We start from the raw sequence: 23,818 nt of genomic DNA, 5'->3' as shown, positions 1-23,818 counted from the left end.
CCTGGACTGTGGTGGGCCAGTCCTCCCAAGGTCATCATCAGCACCCCGTTCGCCCCTTCCATACCACAGGTCACCATCACAACAGATGCCTCCCTCACGGGTTGGAAAGCCCACCTGGACCACCACATGGCCTATGGAGTGTGGATGCCACGGGAGGGCAGGATGTACATAAATGTGCTAGAGCTTCATGCAGTCTGTTCAGTGTGTAAGACCTTTCTCCTGCTAATTCAGCCCCTCCACATTCAACTTCTCTCAAACAACATCGCAGCAGTGGTGTACATCAACAAGCAGGGCGGCGCCAAGTCTTCCTCCCTCTGCCCTGAGTCCATCCGCCTTTGGAACTGGTGCATCAAAAACAACGTAATGCTTCAAGTCACATACTTCTTAGGCACCCAGAATTGCCTGGCCCACACGCTCAGCAGAACACTACTTCAGTCACGAGTGACAGCTACATAATGCCACGCTATAGAATGTCTTCGAGAGCTGGGGCACCCATCTGTGGAACCTGTTTGCCACTCTGAAGAACCAGAAGCTGCCCCTCTCTTGTTCCAGAGGAGCAATAGGGAAGAATTTGTGGGGCAACATTCTCCTCCTCCCCCTGGAAGAAGACTTTGTTACTCCTTTCCTCCCATTCCCCTCCTGCTGCAAGTACTATGCAAGATTCGTTGGGACAGAGCCACTGTGATGGTCATTCTGGCTCTGTCAATTCTGGTTTACAGACCTTCTCAGATTCTCCACCTGAACGCCGCTCCGCCTTCACACTCTCCTGGATCTACTCTCACAAGATCAGGGGAGAATCCAGCATCCCAATCCAAGCCCTCTTCACTTCACAGCCTGGTATTCAGATGAGGATCGAGGATAGACCAGGCATGCTCCCTGTTGGTGTGGCAAATCTTTATCCAGAGCGCCAGAGAGAATCCACCAAGGCATGCTACTGAGGAAAACGGAGATGGTTCACAGTATGGGCTCAATGTGACCATCACTCACTGAGTGTGGTATCTATACCAGGCAATGTAGACTACCTTCTTGCCCTCAAATGTCCGGCCTAGTCATCAACGCTACAGGGCTGCACCTGGCAGCAATCAGTGTCTTTCTCTACCCTTCCCCCCACTGCGAACTGCACATCAGTGTTTACGCATCCCACCACTGTCCACTTCATTAAGGGTTTACTCAACATTTTTCCACCAGTTCTGAAGCCCACACCACTATGGGACCTTAATCTCATCATCTCTGCCCTCCCAAAGCCACCCTTTGAACCACTGGCAACATGAAAAGGAGTACTTGTGGCACCTTAGAGACTAACCAATTTATTTGAGCATGAGCTTTCGTGAGCTACAGCTCACTTCATCGAGCTCACTGTAGCTCACGAAAGCTCATGCTCAAATAAATTGGTTAGTCTCTAAGGTGCCACAAGTACTCCTTTTCTTTTTGCGAATACAGACTAACACGGCTGTTACTCTGAAAACTGGCAACATGCTCACTCTCCCACCTTTTGATGAAAGTCATATTCGTGGTAGCCAGAACCTCAGCCAGGCAGGTCAGTGAACTAGGCGCCATGATGGCAGATCACCCACCCCCCCACACCATATACCACAAGAACAAGGTGTCTCTATGGCTCCACCCTAAACTCCTCCCAAAGGCACTGTCAGAATTCTACCTAAACCAGTGCATCCACCTATTTGTTTTCTGCCCCAAACCGCACACCTCCCCCACTAACAGGGTCCTACAATCCCTCCATGTCTGCTATGCACTGGTTTTCTATCTTCACAGTACTCAATCCTTTTGCACATTGCTGAACAGTCCAAGGGTCAAGCCCTCCTCTCCAAACCAATCTCCAAATGGGTCTCAGAGCATCTGTGAATGTTACAAACAATCTGGCGTACCCCTGCCTGATGGAGTCACAGCTCACTCTACATGAGCGCAACCTACCACATCAGCTTCACTGGCGGATGTGTCCTAGCAAGACCTAAGTTGTGCAGCCATCTGGCACTCTGTCCACACGTTCATAACGCAATACACTATTGCACAAGCGGCAGTAGGCTAGGCTGTACTGCAGACTGTGCTAACATTGGCATCCTCACACCCACCTCTGCACTGCTCACTGCTGTCAAGTTACCCATGTGTTGAATACATATAGGGACCATCACTTAAAGAAGGAGAGGTTACTTGCCTGTAACTGAAGCTTCTTGAAGATATGTGGTCCCTATCTGTCTTCCAGTACCTGCCCTTTATCCCCTCTGCTTTGGACTACATTCCAAGACAGTAAGAGGGAGACTGGAGAGGCACTACCTATTATACCTTCGGCTGGGTAATGAGGGGATGCACCACACACGTGCTGGTCAGTGGACACTGCTAAGAAACACTTCAGGATTCAGGTGCATGGCACGCCTGTCTACTCACGTACAATACAGATAGGGACCACCCATCTCAAAGAACCTCCAGTTACAGGCAAGTAACTTCCTCTTCCTTTGTCTGGGACAACTTGTTTATCAAGTCTGCCCCCAAAACATTTTAGGATCATATTTCCAGCACACATGATGCTCTACACACCATCTGTACAAACATCACAGCGAGATTGACCACCATGTCACCAGCTCTCATTTGATACTACACATAACACTCTTTACATATAAATACTATGATGATAATGTATAAAGTGTCAGACTTGATGGGACTTTACAGAAGAGTTGGCCCTCTGCCAGTTGGTATTGAGGGGCTCTTACGTTATAAATGTAACCAGGTTGCCTGTGTTTAACATCAGACATTTTAGTGAATTAAATGTGAACGTTATCCAGCAATATTGTGTAATGAACGATTGTGAGGCCTACAGTACTGGCCGTTCATTTACACTTCACCACTTAAAGAGCTTTCAAAATAGTTAGTTCAGCCTATAACTTTAAAAATACAGTACTGTAGAGATTCGTGAATGTTTCATTTCACTCCGTCATTTTATTTCTATTTCCAAGGGATGAAAGTCCACTGAAATCAAGTTTCCTACAGAATATGATAGAAGACAGAACAGAATCTGCCTTATCATACTATGAGTTCCTCCTGCATATACAGCAGCAAGTGAATAAATGAACCACTGGGTTGTATGGCTCGCTTGCTTAGCGAAAATTTCTGCAGTAAAGAACACTTGTGCTTGTAATATCTTTTGTTAAGTTTGTGGCCTGGTGCAGTTGATGAGAAGTTCTCACTGTGATTTCAACAAAATAAAGCAAATAAAGGACCGCAACTGAGGATCATTTGTGCAACTACATAATATTGTACGTTTAAAAATCAAAATATATTTGAAGAGGTTGGGGATCTTTAATTTGCTGCAAATTATGCTTTTACTGTAAGCAGTTGCAGCATGAAGTACATTTGCAAAGGCATATTGAAGGAGTGAAATACATTTTGTAAAATGGAGTTTTGTTCAAAATGTATATTTCTGTAACTTTTAGTTTTGCGGGTTTTTTTGTTTTCTTTTCTTTTTTTTGCTGCTAGATTTAAAACCTCAATATGATTGAGTTGCAGGGAAATTATATTGTCTCTATGATACAGTATATCCACTGATTAAAGATTGAAAATTTATTTTAAAAAAGAGAGCTCTCTGGTACACTTAAAGTAGCAATTAAACAATTCATTGTGAAATGAACAAATTTTTGAAAAAAAAATTATGAAAATTTTAGGATGTAATGTTCTAGAAATGGTTATGTTGGATAGGTCTAAAGGTAGCTTAAACTGGCCTGGCTGGATTGAGATAGTCTGAAGTAATTTGTTAAAAAGCTTTCAAATGCATCAATGTTCTTGTACCTGAAAGGCAAAGTTGGCAAAGCATACTGTGTAAACTGAAAACTGTAATCAAGTGATCTGGCAGCAAAAATGGGCTAAGACTGACACTGAGCCTTGTGTTTGTAGTTAAAAATAATGAGTTTGGTCTTGTCTTGATAGTTCATTAAATGGCAGGAATGGGGAAAAGAAGGCAAAGCATAAAACCACCTGATCCTTTGTGTGTTACATTAGATAGATTTCTGCTCTAAATGTTAGGCCCATAACATGTTTTGTGAAATGAGGCTGTGGTAGCATTTCAACCTTAATTTATCAATATATTTTAGAGACAGTACTGAATATTTTGTTTGACATCTAAAACTGAATTCAAGCAGAAGTAATAATTTTGCTCTTGAAATAAATGGAAAAACATATTGGTAGGAAGTGTTTTATAGTTCAGTGAATATATTTAAAGTTCTCACAAATCTTTTTGATTGAAGCTTTATAACAAGCCTAATTCCAGGGCCATGTGTCCACACAATATACATGTTTTAATTTAACTGACAGACCTGCAAGTGCTACGAATGAAACATGGAAATTGGATTTACAGAAAGCTGGTATTCTTAAATGTAAGATGTGTAAAGTACATGAGAATTAAAGTATATCGGTTGGGGAGCAATCTGTCGATGACAGGCTGTTTCTCTTCATGTTGCTAGTTGATTGCTGCCCCTTATATGCCCGTGGAAAAAATGTTTTCTACTTTATTTTGCTTTTCGTTCATATTAATGCTCATACACTTACAGCAGACTTGCAAAAATCTCCCTGTTGGGGTCAAGTAACTTTTAATTGATGAGTAAAAGGTAGGAAAGTAGATATTGTGCCTAGGCTAGTAAACTTGTGAAGGTTTTGCAAAGCGGATTTAACAGGATCTGGTAGGATCATGGTTTCTGCAGCCATTCGTCTGCTTCTGCTCCAGTTACAGTATAATTGACTGAAAGGAGTTACCTCAATGCAGGGGAGAAGCAGCTGTTTCTTCATAGAAACATCTTGTGAAATTTGAGCACAAAAGAGCCACTATCATTCTGTGCTGATTTGTGATGTTTTCAAAAGAGCATTTTGGAACAGATTTACTTCTTCCAAAGGTGATTTAAACACCCTGCCTGCTGTGTCTACATGACTAGTGGAAATGTATTTCCCAAAAGTTTTTTTATAAGATTGTGCATTATTTTCAAAAAATATAGTAAGTATATAGGGGAAAATTGTTTTAAAATTTACTAAATTACTTTATTTCTAGCTTCACTCACATTTAGATCCTAAATTTTATTTCTTAAATGAGAATCAGTCATTCAGACAACCACAGTTTTATTAAGTGGTAACTCACTCTAGGCACATGATGATAAAATGTACCGACTAGGATGTTGGAAATTATCCATGCATCTCACAACAGACCCAAAGTCTTTGTTTTTTCTTACTATCACCACATACTTTGTCATTATATTTCATAAAGTTACATTTTTAAAGATAGTGTCTGTTTCAGAGAGAGCGTCATTTGCTTTATGTAAACCAGGATAACAGCTATGAATGTCAGTCTACATGCCAATATAGTAACTAACAACATTTCAAGTTAGGATCCCTAATATTTTTCTCTGTGAAACTTATGAACGAGCGAGCAAATGAACCCATCTGAAGTAGAATGCTTTTGGAATGTCCATATTGTATTTAAGAAATATTCTGCAATATTGAATGTGTAGTTTCAATTCCATGCAGTGGGGGACAAAACCTGCTGCTTCAATTCGTATGACTCTTACATCATTGCAGAACACACCAGTGTGTAAACTGCCTTTGCCACACTTCTCACTGTATATTACAAACGTCAAGAATAACTTGTTTGTTTTAAGATCTTAAACAGGGAAGGGTGGTCCTGGTTGTTCTATCTTAGTGTGACAACCCCACCACAGCACATGTACTCTATTTTTCTAGTTTCTGAGGTTTAACTATTTGTTTGATACATTAATGTTAATTCTGTCAACATCAGTACCATCCATTTTAATTTGTATACATTATCTTTTATAATTTAATATATTTGAGTCTCAGTCTAAACAGACTATTTTGCAATAACTAGAATAAGATTTACATTTCTTTTATTCAGAGTTAATTTCTTAACAATTTATAATCAAAGATGTAGAATGGCTGTTATATAAGGGACCATCAAATGTGATTTTAAGCTTTTGTTCACTATTATGGATGTAATCCTTATAAATTTAATTTTGTAAAGTAGTGTATAATATTGTAATATTAAATCCTTGTTTTCTGAAACTCAGACACAGATCTTCAGCATGAAGTTATAAATCTTGCCCCTTCTGAATCTGAGACAGGATTTACTTGTCCTCCTTTTTACAGTTTGTAATTTTCACTGTTTTATTCCTGTAAAAAGTCATTTGTAACACATGCAAATGCTTATTTTATCTGTGCTAATTTAAAAGATTTGGCTACTCAATAAAACTAATTGAAAGTGCTCACAGAAGTCCATCAGTCCTTTAATTAATAAACAGAAGTGGGATTCCATATTTGATCAATCACTGGGTGACATTTTTTTTCCATTGGTTGCATTAGTAACTTCAGTAACGGTAATTGCATTGCTAAAGGAAAAAATTGTAACTTGCTAAAATTGTCACTTTGTAAATGGTACAAAGATTGGGGGACTTCATATTTCAGGAGGAAAAAATGGAAGCATTTCTGCTATGTAACTGCAATTATTGGCAAAATTCCACTCTCTGTTACTGCACAGTATTTATAATAAACTTTAAACAAGGAAAAATCAGATATACTGGCTTTTGCACCCAGGCATTTGGGTGCTTTACTCTAAGAGAAAAATCTACAGTGACAGTCAAGTGTTTTTGGGACCTAATTAGTAGCTCCATCTCCAGTGTGCAGCATGATGGCAGAAAAACGTAAGTATTGACAAATGCAAAGGTAACATACATAGGAAGGGATAAATTGAACTACTCATACACACAGCTGAGTTCTTAATTACTTATAACCATTCTGAAAGAACAGTTGGTTGTCTTGGACAACTCAATTCACTGTGGATTGAGCAGCTGTTTCCACTTTTAGGATGTATAGAGAATAGGGTAGAAAGTAACACTGAAAATAAGCCATTATATAATCAATGGTATTCTCACCTGGAATGTTGTATTCAAATGTGGTCAGGTTATTGAGAAAAAAATAGCACAAATAGAACATACACAACTTTCTTGGGTAGTAGAGAAGAAGGTAAATGGGACACTACTGATCCTCCTGTCTCATCATACAAGAAAGGCAACTATGAAGGCAACAGATTTAAAAGTAACAAAAAGAAATAATTACAACTGACAAAGGAGTAGGAAAAAACGTTGCCTATATGGTGGTCTATTCCATAATCTACTACATCTTCCTCTGAAGCATCTGGTACTGGTCACTGTCTGAGAGATGATACTGGACTAAATAGATGGTTGATCTGGTACGGGAATTGCTATGTTCCAGAATGGTCAGGACCTGTATTTTATTCCTATCTGCTTCATTAAACCTTTAGCAGCACATGGATCTCTTTTAATATCAGACAAGGGCATTAGCTGAAGGAAAGAGTCTCATCTTCTTGAGCATTAACATGAGTTTAAAACAGTATTTCAGCTAGGTATTTACTAGAGATGGGACTGCACTGTGAAATTTAGATGTGAATTTTCCTAAAGTTCTGGGGAGTTGGGAGTGAGGTTTGCAACTCAGGCCCACCTCTAGTGAGTTAGCAGCATGAGTTTTCAGGCCCATCACCATGTGTATGTGTGTTACTTGTGTGAGTTTTGAACTAGGAAAAGAGTCCTGTGTAAATACTATGGTCAAGTTAGCACTCTTGCTTTGGGGTTAAAAGTAGGGTGGATTTTAAGCCCTTTCCTGGGACTTCATCATATTTAATGTTCCCACTGCTTTTTGGATACATGGGAAATTGCCACAGCCATAAGATACAGTCTTTCAAAGGAGATACTGAACATCTGTGGTGGAACTAAAGATCCCAGGGCACTTTGAGAAGAGCTGTAACTCTGCAATTTTTGTCAGCATTTTTCTCCTCTAAGTATTCAGCCTTTTGAGATTGTCTGTCTCTATGAACACCAGCAGTGCAGTGTCTGTATGCAAACTCACTCCCTTGCAATATACTTTGGGACACTTGGCTATACAATAGTTTACCAGACTAGATTTTACTACATATTTTAAAAGTTCATTTTGCCATCTGTCTAATGAACAGCACCTCATTCTCCTTTCCACGGGGGTACTTAGGGAAAAACTCATTTCTGAATATGAAGGTACAATGGGTAAGTACATTAATAGATAATTATCAATAGCCATAGCTGCTATTCATAGAAAACTTGACCCAAAAATAGGAATAGCAATGAGCTAATTGAGGCATTTCACTGGGCTAAATTTGTCTGGAACATGGGGCAGTAATTGGATTTCTGCAGAAAGTGTTTGATTAAACTTGACCTAATACTTTCAAATTAAATATTAGTATAGAGTTCCAGGAATGTTTAGTTGCTTTTACAGCTAGGGAGTTGTAGGCTGTAGAAACTACCATTGCACTCTAATGAATCTAGGCCAATATATAATATCCTTTGCTTTCTATGTTGGCATTAAAATTGCATGGAAGCAAAGTAACTTGTTATGAATTTGTGTTTGGCTCACTAAGAGAAATCAGCTGAGTACAATATCTTATATAGGGAATGGCAAAGCTTTATCAAGTCTTAAATACCTCATGGGTCTGTAAAGAGAACAGTGGTGTGTTGCTAACTGTAAATACAAACATCCAGGAGCAATGCTGTTCAGAACACTAAATTCTGCAGGTTTAGGATTTTGTACAATCAACATTTAATTTCCAGCAGCCCCCTTATTCTAACTCTGGATGTTTTTCTGGCCAGAAATACCTAAGATACTTATCAAGGTCATTTGCTTTAAGACTGCACGTAGCCTGCTGTGTTCTGAATATCTCTGCACAAGTATGTAGAAGACCGTTTTTCTTTGTGTGCCATCTTTACACTATTGCTATAAATAGATTTTCCTCTCTGAATGTGCATCCTAAAGTCAGATGTAAGATTCGCATAGTCATGTTTTAGTGGGCTGCAAATGTTTCTGCTGGGTGATGAAGTTAGAAATGAACCCTTTGGAGAACTATACTTCCTTATGAAGTCTCAACCACACAAGTTAAATTGAAATGTCTCAGATGCAAACTCTGGTAATGCAATACTTATTCATTTAAGTTTAATATTCCTTTAAAAATACATTGTTTGGAACACTGTAAAATAGTAGCTTACTTTTACTGCCAAAGGATCTAAAAGTGCTTCATGGGCTAAACAACTGATAATATATCCATGAAACAGCAGTTGTTCAACCATAGCCCTGAGCAAGAGTTTAGGGTAGTAAGTCAAAACAAATGCTTGTCCCAGCTGAATCTAGAGAAAATTAAACCAGGTGGAATTACCTAAATTGGTATTTTGCCATTTAGTACCTCTACTCCTACACAAAGGTCCCTGGGCTACAACCAGCCCTTTATGGTTGGATGCTGAGAATATAGTCAGAGGGGTATTAACAGAAGAAAGCTATTAGAGACTTTTTTCAGTCATTTTCCAGTCCCTGGGCAGTAATTATTCCACACCCTGAAGTACAGAGGCAAGCACACAGAGTGGCAGATTTGGGAAGGATTGACTGTTGATTTTGGTAACAATCTGAGGATTTCCCCTGTGCAAGTCAATTCTGTACTTGTCCTCATAGTGACAGTCACACGCTATTGCTGCCGGAGCCTCAACCATTAAGCATGGGGGTGAGTGTGTATGTGTGTGAGATCCTTTCTGTAGAGAACTGTTGGTGTTCAGATGAGAGCGCTACCCTGTGTCTGGTGAGGGGAAGCGGGGACCAGTCACCGCTAGCTGTGTGTGTGTGTGTGTGTGTGTGATCCTTTCTGTAGAGAACTGTTGGTGTTCAGATGAGAGCGCTACCCTGTGTCTGGTGAGGGGAAGCGGGGACCAGTCACCGCTAGCTCTGTGTGTGTGTGTGTGTGTGTGGAGGAGACCAGTCACCGCTAGCTCTGTGTGTGTGTGTGTGTGTGGAGGAGAGGCACTGAGCACAGCTAGGTGCCTTGTGTCTGATCGGGGGAGCGCTAGGGTTGCCACCTCTCGGGCCCACAAACTGGCCTGTCACGCTGACCTTAGCCCCTAGAGCAGGGGGTTCTCAAACTGGGGGTTGGGTCCCCTCAGGGGGTTGTGAGGTGGTTATGTGAGGGGGGGGTCGGGGGTTACGAGCTGCCAGCTTCCACCCTAAACCCCGCTTTGCCTCCAGCATTTCTAATGGTGTTACATATGTTAAAAAGTGTCGATCGTTTCTGAGGGGGGTCGCACTCAGAGCTTTGCGATGTGAAAGGGGTCACCAGTACCAAAGTTTGAGAATCACGGCCCTGGAGCCACGGGCAGCGTGGGCTGAGCCCCCGGGCGGGGCAGACACCTCAGCCGCGCGACAACCCTGGGAGCCCCTGGACAGGCGCCAACGCCAGGCAGCTCTGACTTCACCCTCTTGCTGGCCGCGCCGCGCCAGGCGAAGCGCTGGAGCAGGCCCGGCGCGCGCCCGGGCGGTTGGACCGGCGAGCCGGGCGCAAGGGGCCTGTCTTCCCCCTGCCGGCGGGTGGGGGGCGTTCGCGGTGCCTGCGCCTCTGCTGTGCCGCCGCCTCCTCGGGTCGGGCGCCCGCGGGGAGCCGTGCTCTCCGCGGCAGGCAGGTGGCTGCTCTGACTCTAACCACCGCGGGCCCGCCCCTCAGCGGCGTGGTGCACCCAGGCAGCGTCACCGCTCCCTCCCGCTCCCTCGCTGGGGAGAGCTGCTGTGACACGCCTCCCCTCACGCTCCTTCTGTGTGTGGTCATCGCGAGGCCGGGGCCGCCATCTTTACTGTGGGCATCAGGTCCGGAAAGGCGCGCAGTTGGCGAGGCCGACCGACGGGGTGTCTCTCCCAGTTCCTTTGGCCTCTGCCCTCATCCAAGATGGCACTTCTTGCTTCAGCAGTTGGAGGCGGTTCTAGCATGGCGGCGGGGGTTACGCCTGCGCACTGGGCCTGAGGGAGGTGGAGAGGCCAGGCAGGCCTCATTGTTTTGTGAGGGGGCGGAGACGCTTGTGCTGTGTCTGCTGCGGATGGAGCCGGAGGCGCTGGCCGTGGTGGATGGTGGCGGGGCCAGGTCGGCTCCTGGCCCCATGGGGGCCCCCGCAGTGCTCTCCGTGTCGCAGCGCCGGGCCGAGCTCCGGCGGAGGAAGCTGCTGATGAATTCGGAGGAGAGGATCAACCGAATCATGGGCTTCCACCGGCCGGGCGGGGTGAAGGGTAAGAGGCGGGGAGGCATTGGGGGGCGAAGGTGAGGCCGGGTGTCGCTCAGCCCTCGCCCGACGGGAGGCCAGCGGTCAGGGGCTGTGGCCTCCATGAAGACCTCGAGGAAGAGGTTGCTGGCGGGACCCCCCCCCCGCCATCGAAGGGGGCCAGGCTGGGGGCTGGAGATTGCTGGGGATACTCCTGCCATTTAAAAGGGGGCAGGGGAGATAGGGCCAGCATAGGTTGGAGGCTGTGGCTGGCCCCATAGCTTTGGGGGTATATGACACCCCCGCTCGTCTCCTCCCCAGGCTGGAGCAGCGGCTATGCTTTTGTTACCTTGCTTCTAGGCAAGGCGAGAGGCTCAGGGCACAAACAGCGATGGCATCTTCCTCCTCTCCGGGAGCAGGGAAACACTCTTCCCCACCAAGATGGGTGGGGGCATGACTGTGCTTTCGGTGGTGGGGCTTTTCTGTGGCAGTTACGTCCTCACTCCTCTTCTGCTCATGCTGCTACGTGATACTAGCAAACTCTCACCCATAAATACTGCGGAGATTGCAGGAGTCCACTTCGCTGTGCAGAAACACATCTCGGCGCAGCATACAAATGCGTGTGTGATTTCCCTCAGTGGATGAGGGGTGGTATCTGGAGGTCTTTTCACTGACCTCGGCATTGTCTGCCCTCAGTAAAATAGTTCAGGTGACTTCTGCACACTCCATCTTACTGTGTTATTGAGATTTGTTGCTTGTGGCCATATTCTTTTCTTCCATGTTTCATATATTTGGAATCATATTAAACTTCTTTTCAGGGCCCTTTAGTGTATTAGGGTTATTATTATATGTATAAAGTACCATAGATCTAAATAGCTCTGTAGACACATAAAACAAGGTGTGTGTGTGTGTGTCCCCTCCTCCTGCCCCCTAAAAAATAACTTACAGTTGAAGGGTCTGATCCTGCAAAAACTCTATGCACAGAATTGCCATGGACTTTAATGGAATTTTCTGCTTGTACTAGGAGTAGGTAGGATTGTGTCCTGTTGTGTTGATTGGGGGTTCCTCGGGCCCAACAAAGGAATGCTAATAAATCTCTTCACTGTTCACACTTAATCTGTTTAATGTTGTGTTTGGGGTTTTGTGTGAAATTATCACTGGCTTACTCCCATTATGTTATACCAATAAAATAAAAACCAGCAGGATCTTATGAAAGGGGAAAAGGCAAAATGCCACATTTATTGTGAATACAGAAAGAATCATAGTAAGCAGGTTTCAGAGTAGCAGCCGTGTTAGTCTGTATTCGCAAAAAGAAAAGGAGTACTTGTGGCACCTTAGAGACTAACCAATTTATTTGAGCATAAGCTTTCGTGAGCTACAGCTCACTTTCCTTTTCATAGTAAGCAGTTAGTTATAGCTATAACATTCCATTCAGTTTTATATTTATTCACACACACATACACACCCACACACACAGGTTCTGCAAGGTTGTTATCACAGTTACCAGCCTTAGAGTTGCTCATGCCAAGCCACTGGCCAGGTGGCCTGGACATGAGGAGGGAGCAGGGCCTTGTCAGATGCTCATCTGATGCTCCTGGAAGTTGGTTTGCAGAATCAGACCCCAAAGTTCTCACTTTCTAGAGTCCATTTTTATAGGAATTTCTTCCTATGCCAGTCTATGGGAATTGCTTCATCATGCTGTTGCTGACTCAATCAGCAGGTAGCACATTCCTGACGGCTCCAAGATGTTATCTTGTTCTTTGGTTCTCCCATCCTTGAGGCTGTTGGGTGGATTCCAGTCTGCCCTCTGGGGGTCCTCTGGTTATTTCCACTTCTTCAGCCGATGGACACTGGATTCTTAGGCTGGCACCTCCCTGATCATTCAGTTATTATCCACACCAAGCATCCATCCACATACATCCTCTATCTCTATTTTAATCACAGTTATTAACAAAGCGAGATGAATACAACAAAAGGTCAGGGAGTCTCTGGGTGCTGTTTCTGTTAGAGTATTGCTTTGAGTCTCTCTCTGTGTGAGGAGTAGTTGTTACAAAGAATTGCTTTGAGAACAGACTCTTAGAAATGCTAACACAATTAGCAGCTTGCAAGTTTCACACACAGAGGGAGAGAAACAGTACCAAAAACCAAGAGACCTTTTAATTAGTAATACCCTGGAATTTAAAGTATGGGGAATCAAACTCATTTGTGATTTTTAATACAGAACTTGTTTAATATGGTCCAACAATAATAGCCACCATCTCAATCTTTTAAATATTTTATTAAAGACATAGAAAAACAAAAACAGTTAAAGCGTTTGAAATGTAAAGTTGTAAGTAAGGCTTTCATGTTAACAATATTCTTTATTCCCTCTGCCTTTATAAGGGGTAACCCTTGCTTGACAGTTTTGCAGATGGCATTAAAGAAGGTAGCAGATGTTGTACAGACAATTGAAGAATGCTGCCCAAGTGTCAGCACAGGCAGAGAGTCACAGTTTATGATCAGATCAGAACCCTGGAGTCCTTTCTCCCAGTTTCCAGCTCTCATAACTAGACATGCTACCATTTTTCTCCAATATGTTATTTCTCCACAAATTTGTTCTCATTTTGATGACTCTCATAGTTGTATGGAAGGTATTAAACATTTCTTTCCAACTTTTCTGTGTTATAGTTGTTTTATTTCATCTTTAAATTTAACTAAAACAATGTCTGGAAATATTTAAAGCACTTTTAACTTGATCTGAGCTAGCTCCTATAGTAATTCATCAACAATGAGTGAAGTCACAAAATTTTCTGGAAAAATAGATTACATATGACCAATTGCATATTTGTAGTGGAATTTTGGAAGAGACTAAAAGACTAGTAAAGAGTGAGCTTTCAGATTTTAATATGCAAGAGTGGCCATAAACAATGAGTCAGTTTGTTTTGATTATGAAAAATACTTCTCTTAAAGGTTTGTTTTTCCTGGTTTAATACCCATGACTGGAATATTCTTTTATTGCATTTTCTCTTTCCCCACCAGTTGAAAGGTCATTGTCCTCATTTAGCACTCTGCAGCTCTGCAATTGAACTACATCTTGGCTTGTTTCCTTCCATACCTTCTAGGTTGCATATGGCCCTTAATGCTCCTTCTGTCTGCTTCGCTTACTCTGAATTCTATGCCTTTTTTACACTGCTCTCTTTGCTTGAAATAACCTCTTGCTTCCTGTGTTCCAGATGTCATTCTTCAAATCCCTCCTCAAACCCAGTGCTTTTACTTGGTTTTTCATTGCTGAGTAACTGTGACTCTGCCTGTGCTGACACTTGGGCTGCATTCTTCAATTGTCTGTACATTTGCTACAGTTTTTATAAAAAGAAAAGGAGGACTTGTGGCACCTTAGAGACTAACCAATTTATTTGAGCATAAACTTTCGTGAGCTACAGCTCACTTCATCGGATGCATACTATGGAAAGTGTAGAAGGTCTTTTTATACACACAAAGCACGAAAAAATGGGTGATAGCTTTAGATAAGCTATTACCAGCAGGAGAGTGGGGTGGGGGGAGAGAGAACCTTTTGTAGTGGTAAACACCCATTTTTTCATGCTTTGTGTGTATAAAAAGATCATCTACGCTTTCCACAGTATGCATCCGATGAAGTGAGCTGTAGCTCACGAGAGCTTATGCTCAAATAAATTGGTTAGTCTCTAAGGTGCCACAAGTACTCCTTTTCTTTTTGCTAATACAGACTAACACGGCTGTTACTCTGAGACCAGTTTTTATAAACTCTTTATTGCTGGGTTTTAATGTGTATTTTTTGTTTTAGAAAGTGTCATATGAACCCATGGAAGTCAGTATGGTGGTAGAGGGGAGTCATTGAGCTTCTTAGAGCCCATTGCAAGTGTATATATAAAAAAATAAAAATATGGATCTGATGAAGTCACTGTCAAGATAACAGATTTTTGTCTTGATGCTGAAGTTGGCTTCATGCTGTGCTCTTTATTGTTCTCCACAAGGAGACATGGTGTAATGGTCTGAGCATAGAAGCAAGAGTCAGGAATGCCTGAATTCTAGTCCTAGCTCTAACACAGAGGTCTCCTGTTGTTTAGGACAAGTCACTTAACAACTGCCTCAGTTTCTCTGTCTGTAAAATGGGACTGCTGATAGTCGCTCATTTACTTCTCAGGGGGTTTAGGAAGATTAGTTAATTACTGTTTATAAAATGCTGTGAAGAAAAGCTTTAACATGTTTATCAATTGTAAAGCTGTGGTTTCACAGAAGTGATTTAATACATCAACCTGATGCCCAAAATCCAGCAGTCTGAGAGGCTGATCTAAATATTCAGTGGGAATTACATGCTTCATGTTTTGTTTCTCCTCTTCAGGTGATGAAAGTCACACAGATTCAAAACTTCAACATGAGCAAGATAAATCGAACTCCCTCCCTGTTCCTGCAGTTTCAAAGCGAATTGTGCTTGGTGATTCTGTCTGTAATTTGGCAGGAACATCTGACCACACAAGTGGCATTATAGAGCTCAAGGGAGATAAAAAGGACTTGTTCAGTAAAACTCCCGAGCTTGGTAATGATGGTACCAGTGAGCTCCGGCATCGTAGCAGAGGGGATCTGGCATCAGAAGCTTCACAGAGAACACCTCGACATGGATTAGATCAATACTTATCAAGATTTGATGAAGCTATGAAGCTAAGAAACCATCTGATGAATGAGAAGCCTAGTCAAGAGAATGGGAATGCAGTGGAGGAATTTGATTCTTTTCGCATTTTCAGATTGGTGGGATGTGCGCTTCTTGCCGTAGGAGTTAGGGCTTTTGTGTGCAAGTACTTGGTGAGTTAAGAAAAATATTTGTTGCTGCAAATCCCACATTAGTTCTCTTCTAGAGGTAACATGAAATTCATCATGGCCCTTGTCTGTAGATAGTGAGTAGATGAGTAGGGAACTTTTTCTCTTGGGCCAATCTTATATAAGCCATGAGCAGTCATTACGTTCTTGAGGCAGGCAGTCATCTCAGAACCTGCACTGTCTGGGTAATGCAGCCACTAAGTAGCAGTTGAGAGAAGTGTAAAATATAACCTCATCTCCTATGGACTAAGAACATTAGCACCAGAATGCTTCATCTGCCTGTGTTTTCAGCTGGAATCTCATCTAGAAGTATGTAGCTAGCACAAAGTACCATCTTCTGAGTAATTAGGTTGACTTTAGACAGCACTGATGTTGTAACTATGGCAGCAGTCTTTGGTATTCTGTAAGGCCTCCTATGTCTATCTCCTTTCAGGGTCAGGGCCTAAGGGAATTATGCAGATATTCCTCCTTAGTGGTTAAATTTATCTATTTAGGTCACCAGTGTTCATAAAAATGGTTATTTTCTATGAATGATTTTGCAGTGTAGTGACTGAAATTTTATTACACATAAATGGCATTTTCCTTGAAAGAATAAGGTAACGTGATTCCTCAATTATCCTTGTTTGTCTAACTAATTTTCATGTTTTCTCTTCAATCTTCCCAGTCAATATTTGCTCCATTTCTTACTCTACAACTTGCATATATGGGACTGTCCAAATATTTTCCAAAGGTAAGATCAGTACACAGAAAAGATTAATTTAAAATATTTTTAATTTAAACTTCTGTGAGAATGGTTTAGAATGGGCCCAGCTAGTACAGAATGTACTTTACAAACAGGATTAAGTGACTAATTGATGTATCTATATGGCCCCCTTTCATTTTAAGGTTGTGAAATGAAAGACACCTATTATTGTGGATTAATGCACTAGCCTTTAAATTGTCAGGACCTTCATTCAAATCCTGTTAAACCCTCTAGTGAAAATGAGTTTTATTGTCTTGTTCTTGTGCCTAGTGAACATTTAGTCATAGCACCATTGGAAGTATCTGATCAAGAGAGAACGTTAGTTCTTCTTTTGTGTTATGAAGCATTTACCTTTCATCCATGCAGTACTTATCTGCGGTCACTGTTGTGTGGTTTCATCCACAGATGATGTGCATGAGATGTTTGAGCTAACAGAATTCTTCCCCTCAGTGTGAACTGAACCTTAGTCCTTCATTTTCAAGGTCACTGAATTCACTTACTAATAACTGTTTAAATGTAGGGCAAAAGTCAAGGTGGAAGACTTTGAAATGTGAGGATTTATTTACATGCCTAACTTCCTGTTCATCAATAGGAAACTGTATCCCTTGCTTTATATATCTATACTGGTTAATTACAATGAAGTGACTGCTTAGCTGATGTCTTTGTCAGCCTATATGGTAAAGGAAGATCGATTAATACTTGATCCATAGTTTAAAATTCTAAAGTTCCTTTTCAAAGGAATAGTAGATTAACTAACTATAGACCATAGGAATAAATGAGTGGTTGGGCTTTCCTAGGTAGGTATATAATTGAAAACAGTGAACTTTCAAGAAGTCATTCTAAACTTATCTGCAGAAAACACCAGACAATGTACTAAGGGGATCCATCCTGGATTAGACCACCTGGACTCGATCACCCATTAGATTTGTTTAGCTCTAGTTTCCGTTATTCTAAATTCAGTTATTTAGCTGTAGTATTTTAGGATGTGACTTTTTTGAATTTGAAAATAATATGTTTGCTGGCAACATTTATCCTTCATTGTATATGTTGCAATGATACAGTACTTTAAACCACAGGCCTGTCTGTCCATCTCTGGGCTAACAAGGTGGAAAGTACAGCTTTCCTGGCACGTTTTGAGAGGAGATGGCCAAACTCCTTTCCCTCATTTTAAATATATTATAATGATTAATCTTGTGTGAGCTAATTGCTTAGTAAATAATGACTAATATTTGCTTACCCAGGTCATTCCGCTATCAGTGTCCGTTTTTCTCGTTTTGTAAAAACACTGGGATACCTTGAGTATAAGACTCTGTATTTAAATGTTCATAAATGGCTTGTCGCACCTTAGAGACTAACCAATTTATTTGAGCATAAGCTTGGTTAGTCTCTAAGGTGCCACAAGTACTCCTTTTCTTTTTGCGAATACAGACTAACACGGCTGTTACTCTGAAACCTGTCATAAATGGCTTGATTTACCTATACTGTAAAATAGTAAGTTGCAATACTAAACTGTAATAGATCACAACATTTTGAAATTTTACACAACTTAATGTTGCTGTCCCAAAAATGAATTTCAGTATAAAATGCCAAACAGACATCTGTTCTAGATTTTAGGACCCTTGACAAATAACTTAAACCACAGCTTGTAACACAGTGAATAGCCAATTCACCCATCAGAAGAACAGCAGTCACAAAACATTCCCACCTCAGCTCCTACAAAAACCTTAACCTTACGGTCTCAGCCTTTTTCTGTTGCCCATTCTAAGAGATGGAATTGTCAAGGCCTCCTAATGGTCAACAGATTCAAACTATTTCATACAACTGAGAAGGGAGTGAATTTGAAGGTCATCATGGCCCTTCTTGAGAGAGCTCTGCAGCAGTTCCATCAGCAGAAAACTGATGGAGCACCAGTGTGATCACCTGTGCTGATGATATCTGAAGCAGTATTGCATGGAGAGAGAAGTGCAATGCCATTTGTGGCTTATTAGGTCAAAACCAACATCCTGAACTTGACCCAGAAACCAGCCTGATAGGCAGTGTATGTGTGTTCATGGAGGGAGAAGCTGCTTAGCAAGTAAGCTGCTGCATTCTATACTAGTTGTTTCCAAATGCATTTAAGATGTAGCCCTAAATAGAGCACAGTGTCATAATCTATTTTAGAGATGATAAAGGCATTGATTAGAGTAGCAGGGTTGCATCAAGAGATGGTTACACTCTCCTAACCAGAAAAAGATGGAAAAAAGCAGTTTTGATCATCACTGTTAGAATTATCCAGAAGCAACTGTTAATATAACAAGACTACAGATTGCACGCTTGTGTGACAACCAGTGGGGACAAACAATCTGATTAGTCTTCGTTATAGTTCCTGGCTTCTTGCCCCAGCTGGTCATTACCTCAGTTTTTATACCCTTGAGCTTTAACTTGCTTGCTCTCCTCATGCCCCAGTCTCAATCAGACACAAAAAGATGCTTGATTGCACTATGGATTGGATGAAGTGAAAATACAAAGTGGGTATTGTCAGGATACTTTATATATATAAAAAAAAAATCACTCCATATCTCCTTGCTAGCTGTCCTTACAATCTATGCATAGTGGAAACCTGCGGCATCCCACATGAGATCATCCTCAGGGCAGAAAAGCACCCTCCCAAAACTGCTCACTGGGATCTCTGAGATAAAAGAATAAAACAATTATGTAGCAGTCCCAGCTATTCTTGCTGGAGTCCACATGTGGGGTCAGGTTTTAAACTAAATAATTTTTCGGCATTAGAAGAGGATCGAGATCTCAGATTTTCAGAACGGTGTGATCAAATTGATCTTAACTCAGTAATACAAGTGAAGACAGTCCCAGCCCTGAAGAGTTTACAGTTCAAAATAAGCATGACACAGCAAGTGAGCTTCCACTCTTCCCTTGTCAGTCTTTGGGAGATGTAATACCCATGGTCTGTAGAAGGATGAGAGAAGATTGTACCCTCCGTAGCAGTCAGTACATTGTAGCATTTACTGCTAAAGCTGATTCTTGCTGTCTGGACTTGCTGCCACAGGATTAGCGCACAGTGGCAGTTTGAGAATAGAAAACAGTTGGATGACGTGAAATGAAAAGATAAATGAAAGCCTCCAGGCTTAGAGCAGATCTGCACCAGAAACTTTTGCTGGTAAAGTAATGTCAGTTAGGGATATAATATCTTTAATATTTTTATAATGGCAAAAGTCCTAGTGTAGATGCAGCTATACTGGCAAAAAAGTGCTTTTGCCAGTGTAGCTTATATAGGGAACTGTTATAAGCTATACCAGTAAAAGCACTTTTTTTTCACTAAAAGCTATGTCTGTGCTAGGAGGGTTTGCCAGCATAGCTAAACTAACTCAGACTTCCCTATTTTCCACGGTGGTTTGGGAGACTATTAGAGCCATCTCAGCATGAATCTGCTGCAAGGACAATAAGAGAGAAATGTTCAGAATCCTAGAGCACAATTGCAGAGAATGGATACAAGACTTCATGGGGGATAAAATGTATATTGTCTATACTGACCGTTCAAGCAAATAAACATGCTAAAAATATTCAAGTATTGGCTTAAAGGTAGGCGTGTTGCTTTAAGAAGAACTGGATTGTGACAGATTAAATAATTTAGTAATCACTGTTTTTGTTTTTTGATGTTTAGAGTGAAAAGAAGATGAAAACTACGGTATTAACTGCTGCTCTTTTACTGTCAGGAATCCCTGCAGAAGTGATTAGTCGCTCCATGGATACCTATAGCAAAATGGGAGACATTTTCACAGATCTCTGTGTTTATTTCTTTACTTTTATCTTCTGCCATGAACTGCTTGTTTTTTTTGGTTCTGAAGTGCTGTGATAGCTGTAGAACTCGATACAGTAGTTACACAAAAGTTTTCCGTTCTGTATTCCTATAATATCGCTGGGTATGCCACACAGGTTTATACCTTATTAATTCTTACCTATTCAAATGCTTGAAAGCGGTTAAATCCACTCCTCTATGAATGGAAGAACAGGGTCCCAGGTCTGGGGTTGTATTAGTACAGTTTATTCAATTTCTAATGTGGAGATTAGGGTGTAAGTGTCAATGATCTATATCATTTGCTGTTTAGTTAGATATTCTTTTAACTGTACCACAAGCATCACTTACTTTGTGTCACTTTCTTGTTGACTCGGTAGTGTGAGGACACAACAGAACTGGTGTGCTCTCAACAGAACTATTTATACATTGTGACAGGACTTACCTAAAGAATGCTCTCTGTGTATTACTTCTGCTTTTTAAAATTTAAATAAAATAAAATGTACCCATACATTCTGTTGTTCAAACTCTGAATGTTGAACAAAAATAGCCTCAGCCCACAAGCCTGCTACAGTTTGGTGATGCACCACCTCATTGTCTTGCTCTCAGTTGAAGTCCTCATCCTCTCTGTGCATAAGTTATTTGTTATAGCCAGGACTGATTTCAAGTGAGGAAACCGGAGCAAAACAACTAAGCAAAAAAATCCTGTTGTCCTACAAATGTCATTCTTAAAGAAGTAAGAAGACATAGTTAGAAACTATGCTAATCTCATAACGTTTCCCTGAGCATTTGGCAGCTCTCTAATCCTAGTAGTTATCCTAACCTTAGTTTTACCCATGCTTTCATCTTGACCCCGGTTTACTGTTCTCTCTGGAGGGTTCACTTTATATAGTGAAAGCAGCACTCAAGAAGCCTGAGTCTAAAGCAGTTGCTTCATATTTATTAAAAATGTTTGTGCTGTTTTGGTCAACCATTAGTTAAGCAGGGGACTACATATTTTGACTATGTATATCTTTTCTGTATTTCTCTACCTGTGTTTATTACTAAAGACATTTGCATGTAAACAGAATCTTAATTGCATGCGAGTTCTGCTCCACTGCTTAATACTGCTACTGCTCAACAGCCTAACAGAACCTTTGGCTGGCATTCAGCAAAGCTGTCTATATGTTGACTGACTTGCTTATTCCTTTGTTCTATGTGTTGGTTTGAAGTCCCTCCAAATAAATCACAGTAGCCAGGCTTATTTAGATCTGAAGTACTGAAACAGGCAGTGGAAAAACATTTTCTTATCGCCACGTTGTTTTGAGTTTATTTCCACATGTAGATCAATGTGTTGAGGGGGAAAGTGGTACCTGTTAGTAAAACCAGACAGGAGGGATTTAGGAGGCTGCCAAGGCAGATAAATCCTGTTCTCTCTTTAGGGGGAAGTGAGCTAGCTGTAGTTCTTCTTTCAATCCCACAGAAATGTGACGCATTGAGAGGAAGGAATGGGCTATCTGAAGTGTTATCCCAGCTAGCCACCCCTTCACATTGGCCATCGTCAATGATTTCTGCTGCATCTGAACTTGGTGTTACCTCCACCATGTAGCTTGTCTTTTTACTATTGAAGCTACAAGGTGAAATAGGCCAATATCAGTTTTTCAATTTGGAGAGGATCAATAATTTTATTGGTGCTTGTCTAAAGTGATAGTTTTGCTTCTTAACCAAAAAAAAAAATAAAAATCTGACTATAGTTGCTAAAGTAAACAAGACTGTGCTTTCTGCCTAATCTTTCTCAACTAAAATTATCTGCATTATAATTTTAATTCTGCATTTCTCAGCCAATTGTTAGACCTATGTCTGTGGAATGAAAAAGAATCGTGTGTTCTGATTCTACACTACATTCAGTTCTTTTGCACTACCATTGTTTTTGTTGACCAGCCAATTGTATACATTTAGGGCTAGATGGTAAACTATTCTGATTTAGATCTGATAGCACAAATGCAGTTTGCAGTGATAGTGTAGCTGTGTTGATCCCAGGATGTTAGAGAGAGACAAAGTGGGTGAGGTAATAACTTTTACTGGACCAACTTCTGTTGGTGAAAGAGACAAGCTTTCAAGCTACACAGAGCCTCTTTCACCAACAGAAGCTGGTCCAGTTAAAGATATTACCTCATCCACCTTGTCTCAGCACAAATATAGACATGTTAAAAGGTTCAGTCAACAGATTCAGATAGGAGCTTTTCAAACCATGGTTGAAACGTAAATAATGAGTCTGCTCAAAAAAGATATGTGACCTAACTTTCAGGATTATATCGCACATAAACGAGTATTGCAGAAATGCAATATATTAGTCCTATGGAGGGTCTAAAAACTCTTAATTTCTCATTATTCCCGACTAATATTTCAGCTTTTAAGAATGGTTTAATTGTAATTAGTTAAGCCTAGAAAAACATCTTGACATACAGATATTTTTTCTGCACTCTACTCCTTTTGCATTCCTATAACTGGGAAATGACTAAGCCAGATTTTTTTATAGGTGGCAGAAGAAATATTGCTCTGAGGTTTAACATGGAAGTTTTGACTCTGAAAAGAATACTTTTGTCAGACGTATAATGCTGCTGAAGATAGGGTGTGCATATAACCCTCCTCTCTGCTGTAATGAATGAATGAAGTATAGGGCTGATAAGGCAAATGTTCATAAAGTTGAATTCATCCTTGACCAAGCAATGAAAGAATTTCATCTCTGTGATCTCATTTTCTCTGTTCATGTACAATATTCTGTTTAATTATTTCTACACTGGTTGTTTTCTACTAAATTTATTAAAGTTATGCTTGTTACCACCTTCTCTTATGGTTTGACTGTGCTTGGGAAGCCAACCTTTTTTATTAATAGAGATCTCATGCTTTGTTAATGTTCTGGACAAGTTGCCAATTCCACAGGGAACATCAAAAAAGGGCTACATTTCACTGTCCTGTATTAGTAAACGGTTTGATCTGAGCACAGGACTAAGAGCTGGAAATCCTTAGTTGTAATCCCAGCTCAGATGCTGACTCACTCTGTTGCTTTCAATGAGTATTTGAACCCCTGCCTCAGTGTTGTTTTATTTTCCCCTTTCTACAAAGCTGTACTTGTTCAGGTATCCAAATGACATTAAGTCCTCAGAAGATAGTAACTACTTGCCTGTGTAACACTTTGAAGGGGGGAAGTTCATGGTTACTTACGGGGTATTGTAAATTAATAATATATTACGTTTGTAAAGCTCTGTAAAGATTAAAAGAACTACATAAATGCTAAGTATTGTTTGGGGTTAATTACTATACATAAACTGCATATGTGTTAAAATTACAGCACATGAAGTTAGCACACTG

The 23,818-nt window shown here is 41.0% G+C and overlaps 2 protein-coding genes across 2 annotated transcripts in view; both read left to right on the top strand.

The window, feature by feature from the left end:
* The window catches only part of SEC24A (SEC24 homolog A, COPII coat complex component), a 51,561-nt gene extending 45,302 nt beyond the window's left edge, over positions 1-6,259 (top strand). The window contains exon 23 of the mRNA XM_084636766.1: positions 2,967-6,259. Coding sequence (XP_084492892.1) covers positions 2,967-3,081 — 115 coding nt within the window. The 3' untranslated portion in view covers positions 3,082-6,259. The remainder of the gene's footprint in view (positions 1-2,966) is intronic.
* Positions 6,260-10,815: 4,556 nt separating this feature from the next.
* CAMLG (calcium modulating ligand) lies at positions 10,816-23,287 on the top strand. The gene is made up of 4 exons (XM_084635996.1): positions 10,816-11,133; positions 15,463-15,920; positions 16,600-16,665; positions 20,336-23,287. Exons 1-4 carry the CDS (start codon positions 10,947-10,949, stop codon positions 20,525-20,527), a joined length of 903 nt encoding a protein of 300 aa, XP_084492122.1. The 5' UTR covers positions 10,816-10,946; the 3' UTR covers positions 20,528-23,287.
* Positions 23,288-23,818: the final 531 nt, after the last annotated feature.

The sequence above is a fragment of the Lepidochelys olivacea genome (assembly GCF_965140295.1).
Source record: "Lepidochelys olivacea isolate rLepOli2 genome assembly, chromosome: 8".
NCBI classification, from domain to species: Eukaryota; Metazoa; Chordata; order Testudines; family Cheloniidae; genus Lepidochelys; species Lepidochelys olivacea.
The sequence above is the reverse complement of the archived record's forward strand: the minus strand, read 5'-3'. Positions and strand labels throughout refer to the sequence as shown.

What these genes read in the sequence shown, in the direction of transcription:
- CAMLG (XM_084635996.1), top strand. Translation starts at nt 10,947, where the DNA reads ATGGAGCCGGAGGCGCTGGCCGTGGTGGATGGTGGCGGGGCCAGGTCG. An exon ending in CTTTTGTGTGCAAGTACTTG is followed by an intron (nt 15,921 to 16,599) that starts GTGAGTTAAGAA and finishes CAATCTTCCCAG; the next exon opens with TCAATATTTGCTCCATTTCT. An exon ending in TGTCCAAATATTTTCCAAAG is followed by an intron (nt 16,666 to 20,335) that starts GTAAGATCAGTA and finishes TTTGATGTTTAG; the next exon opens with AGTGAAAAGAAGATGAAAAC.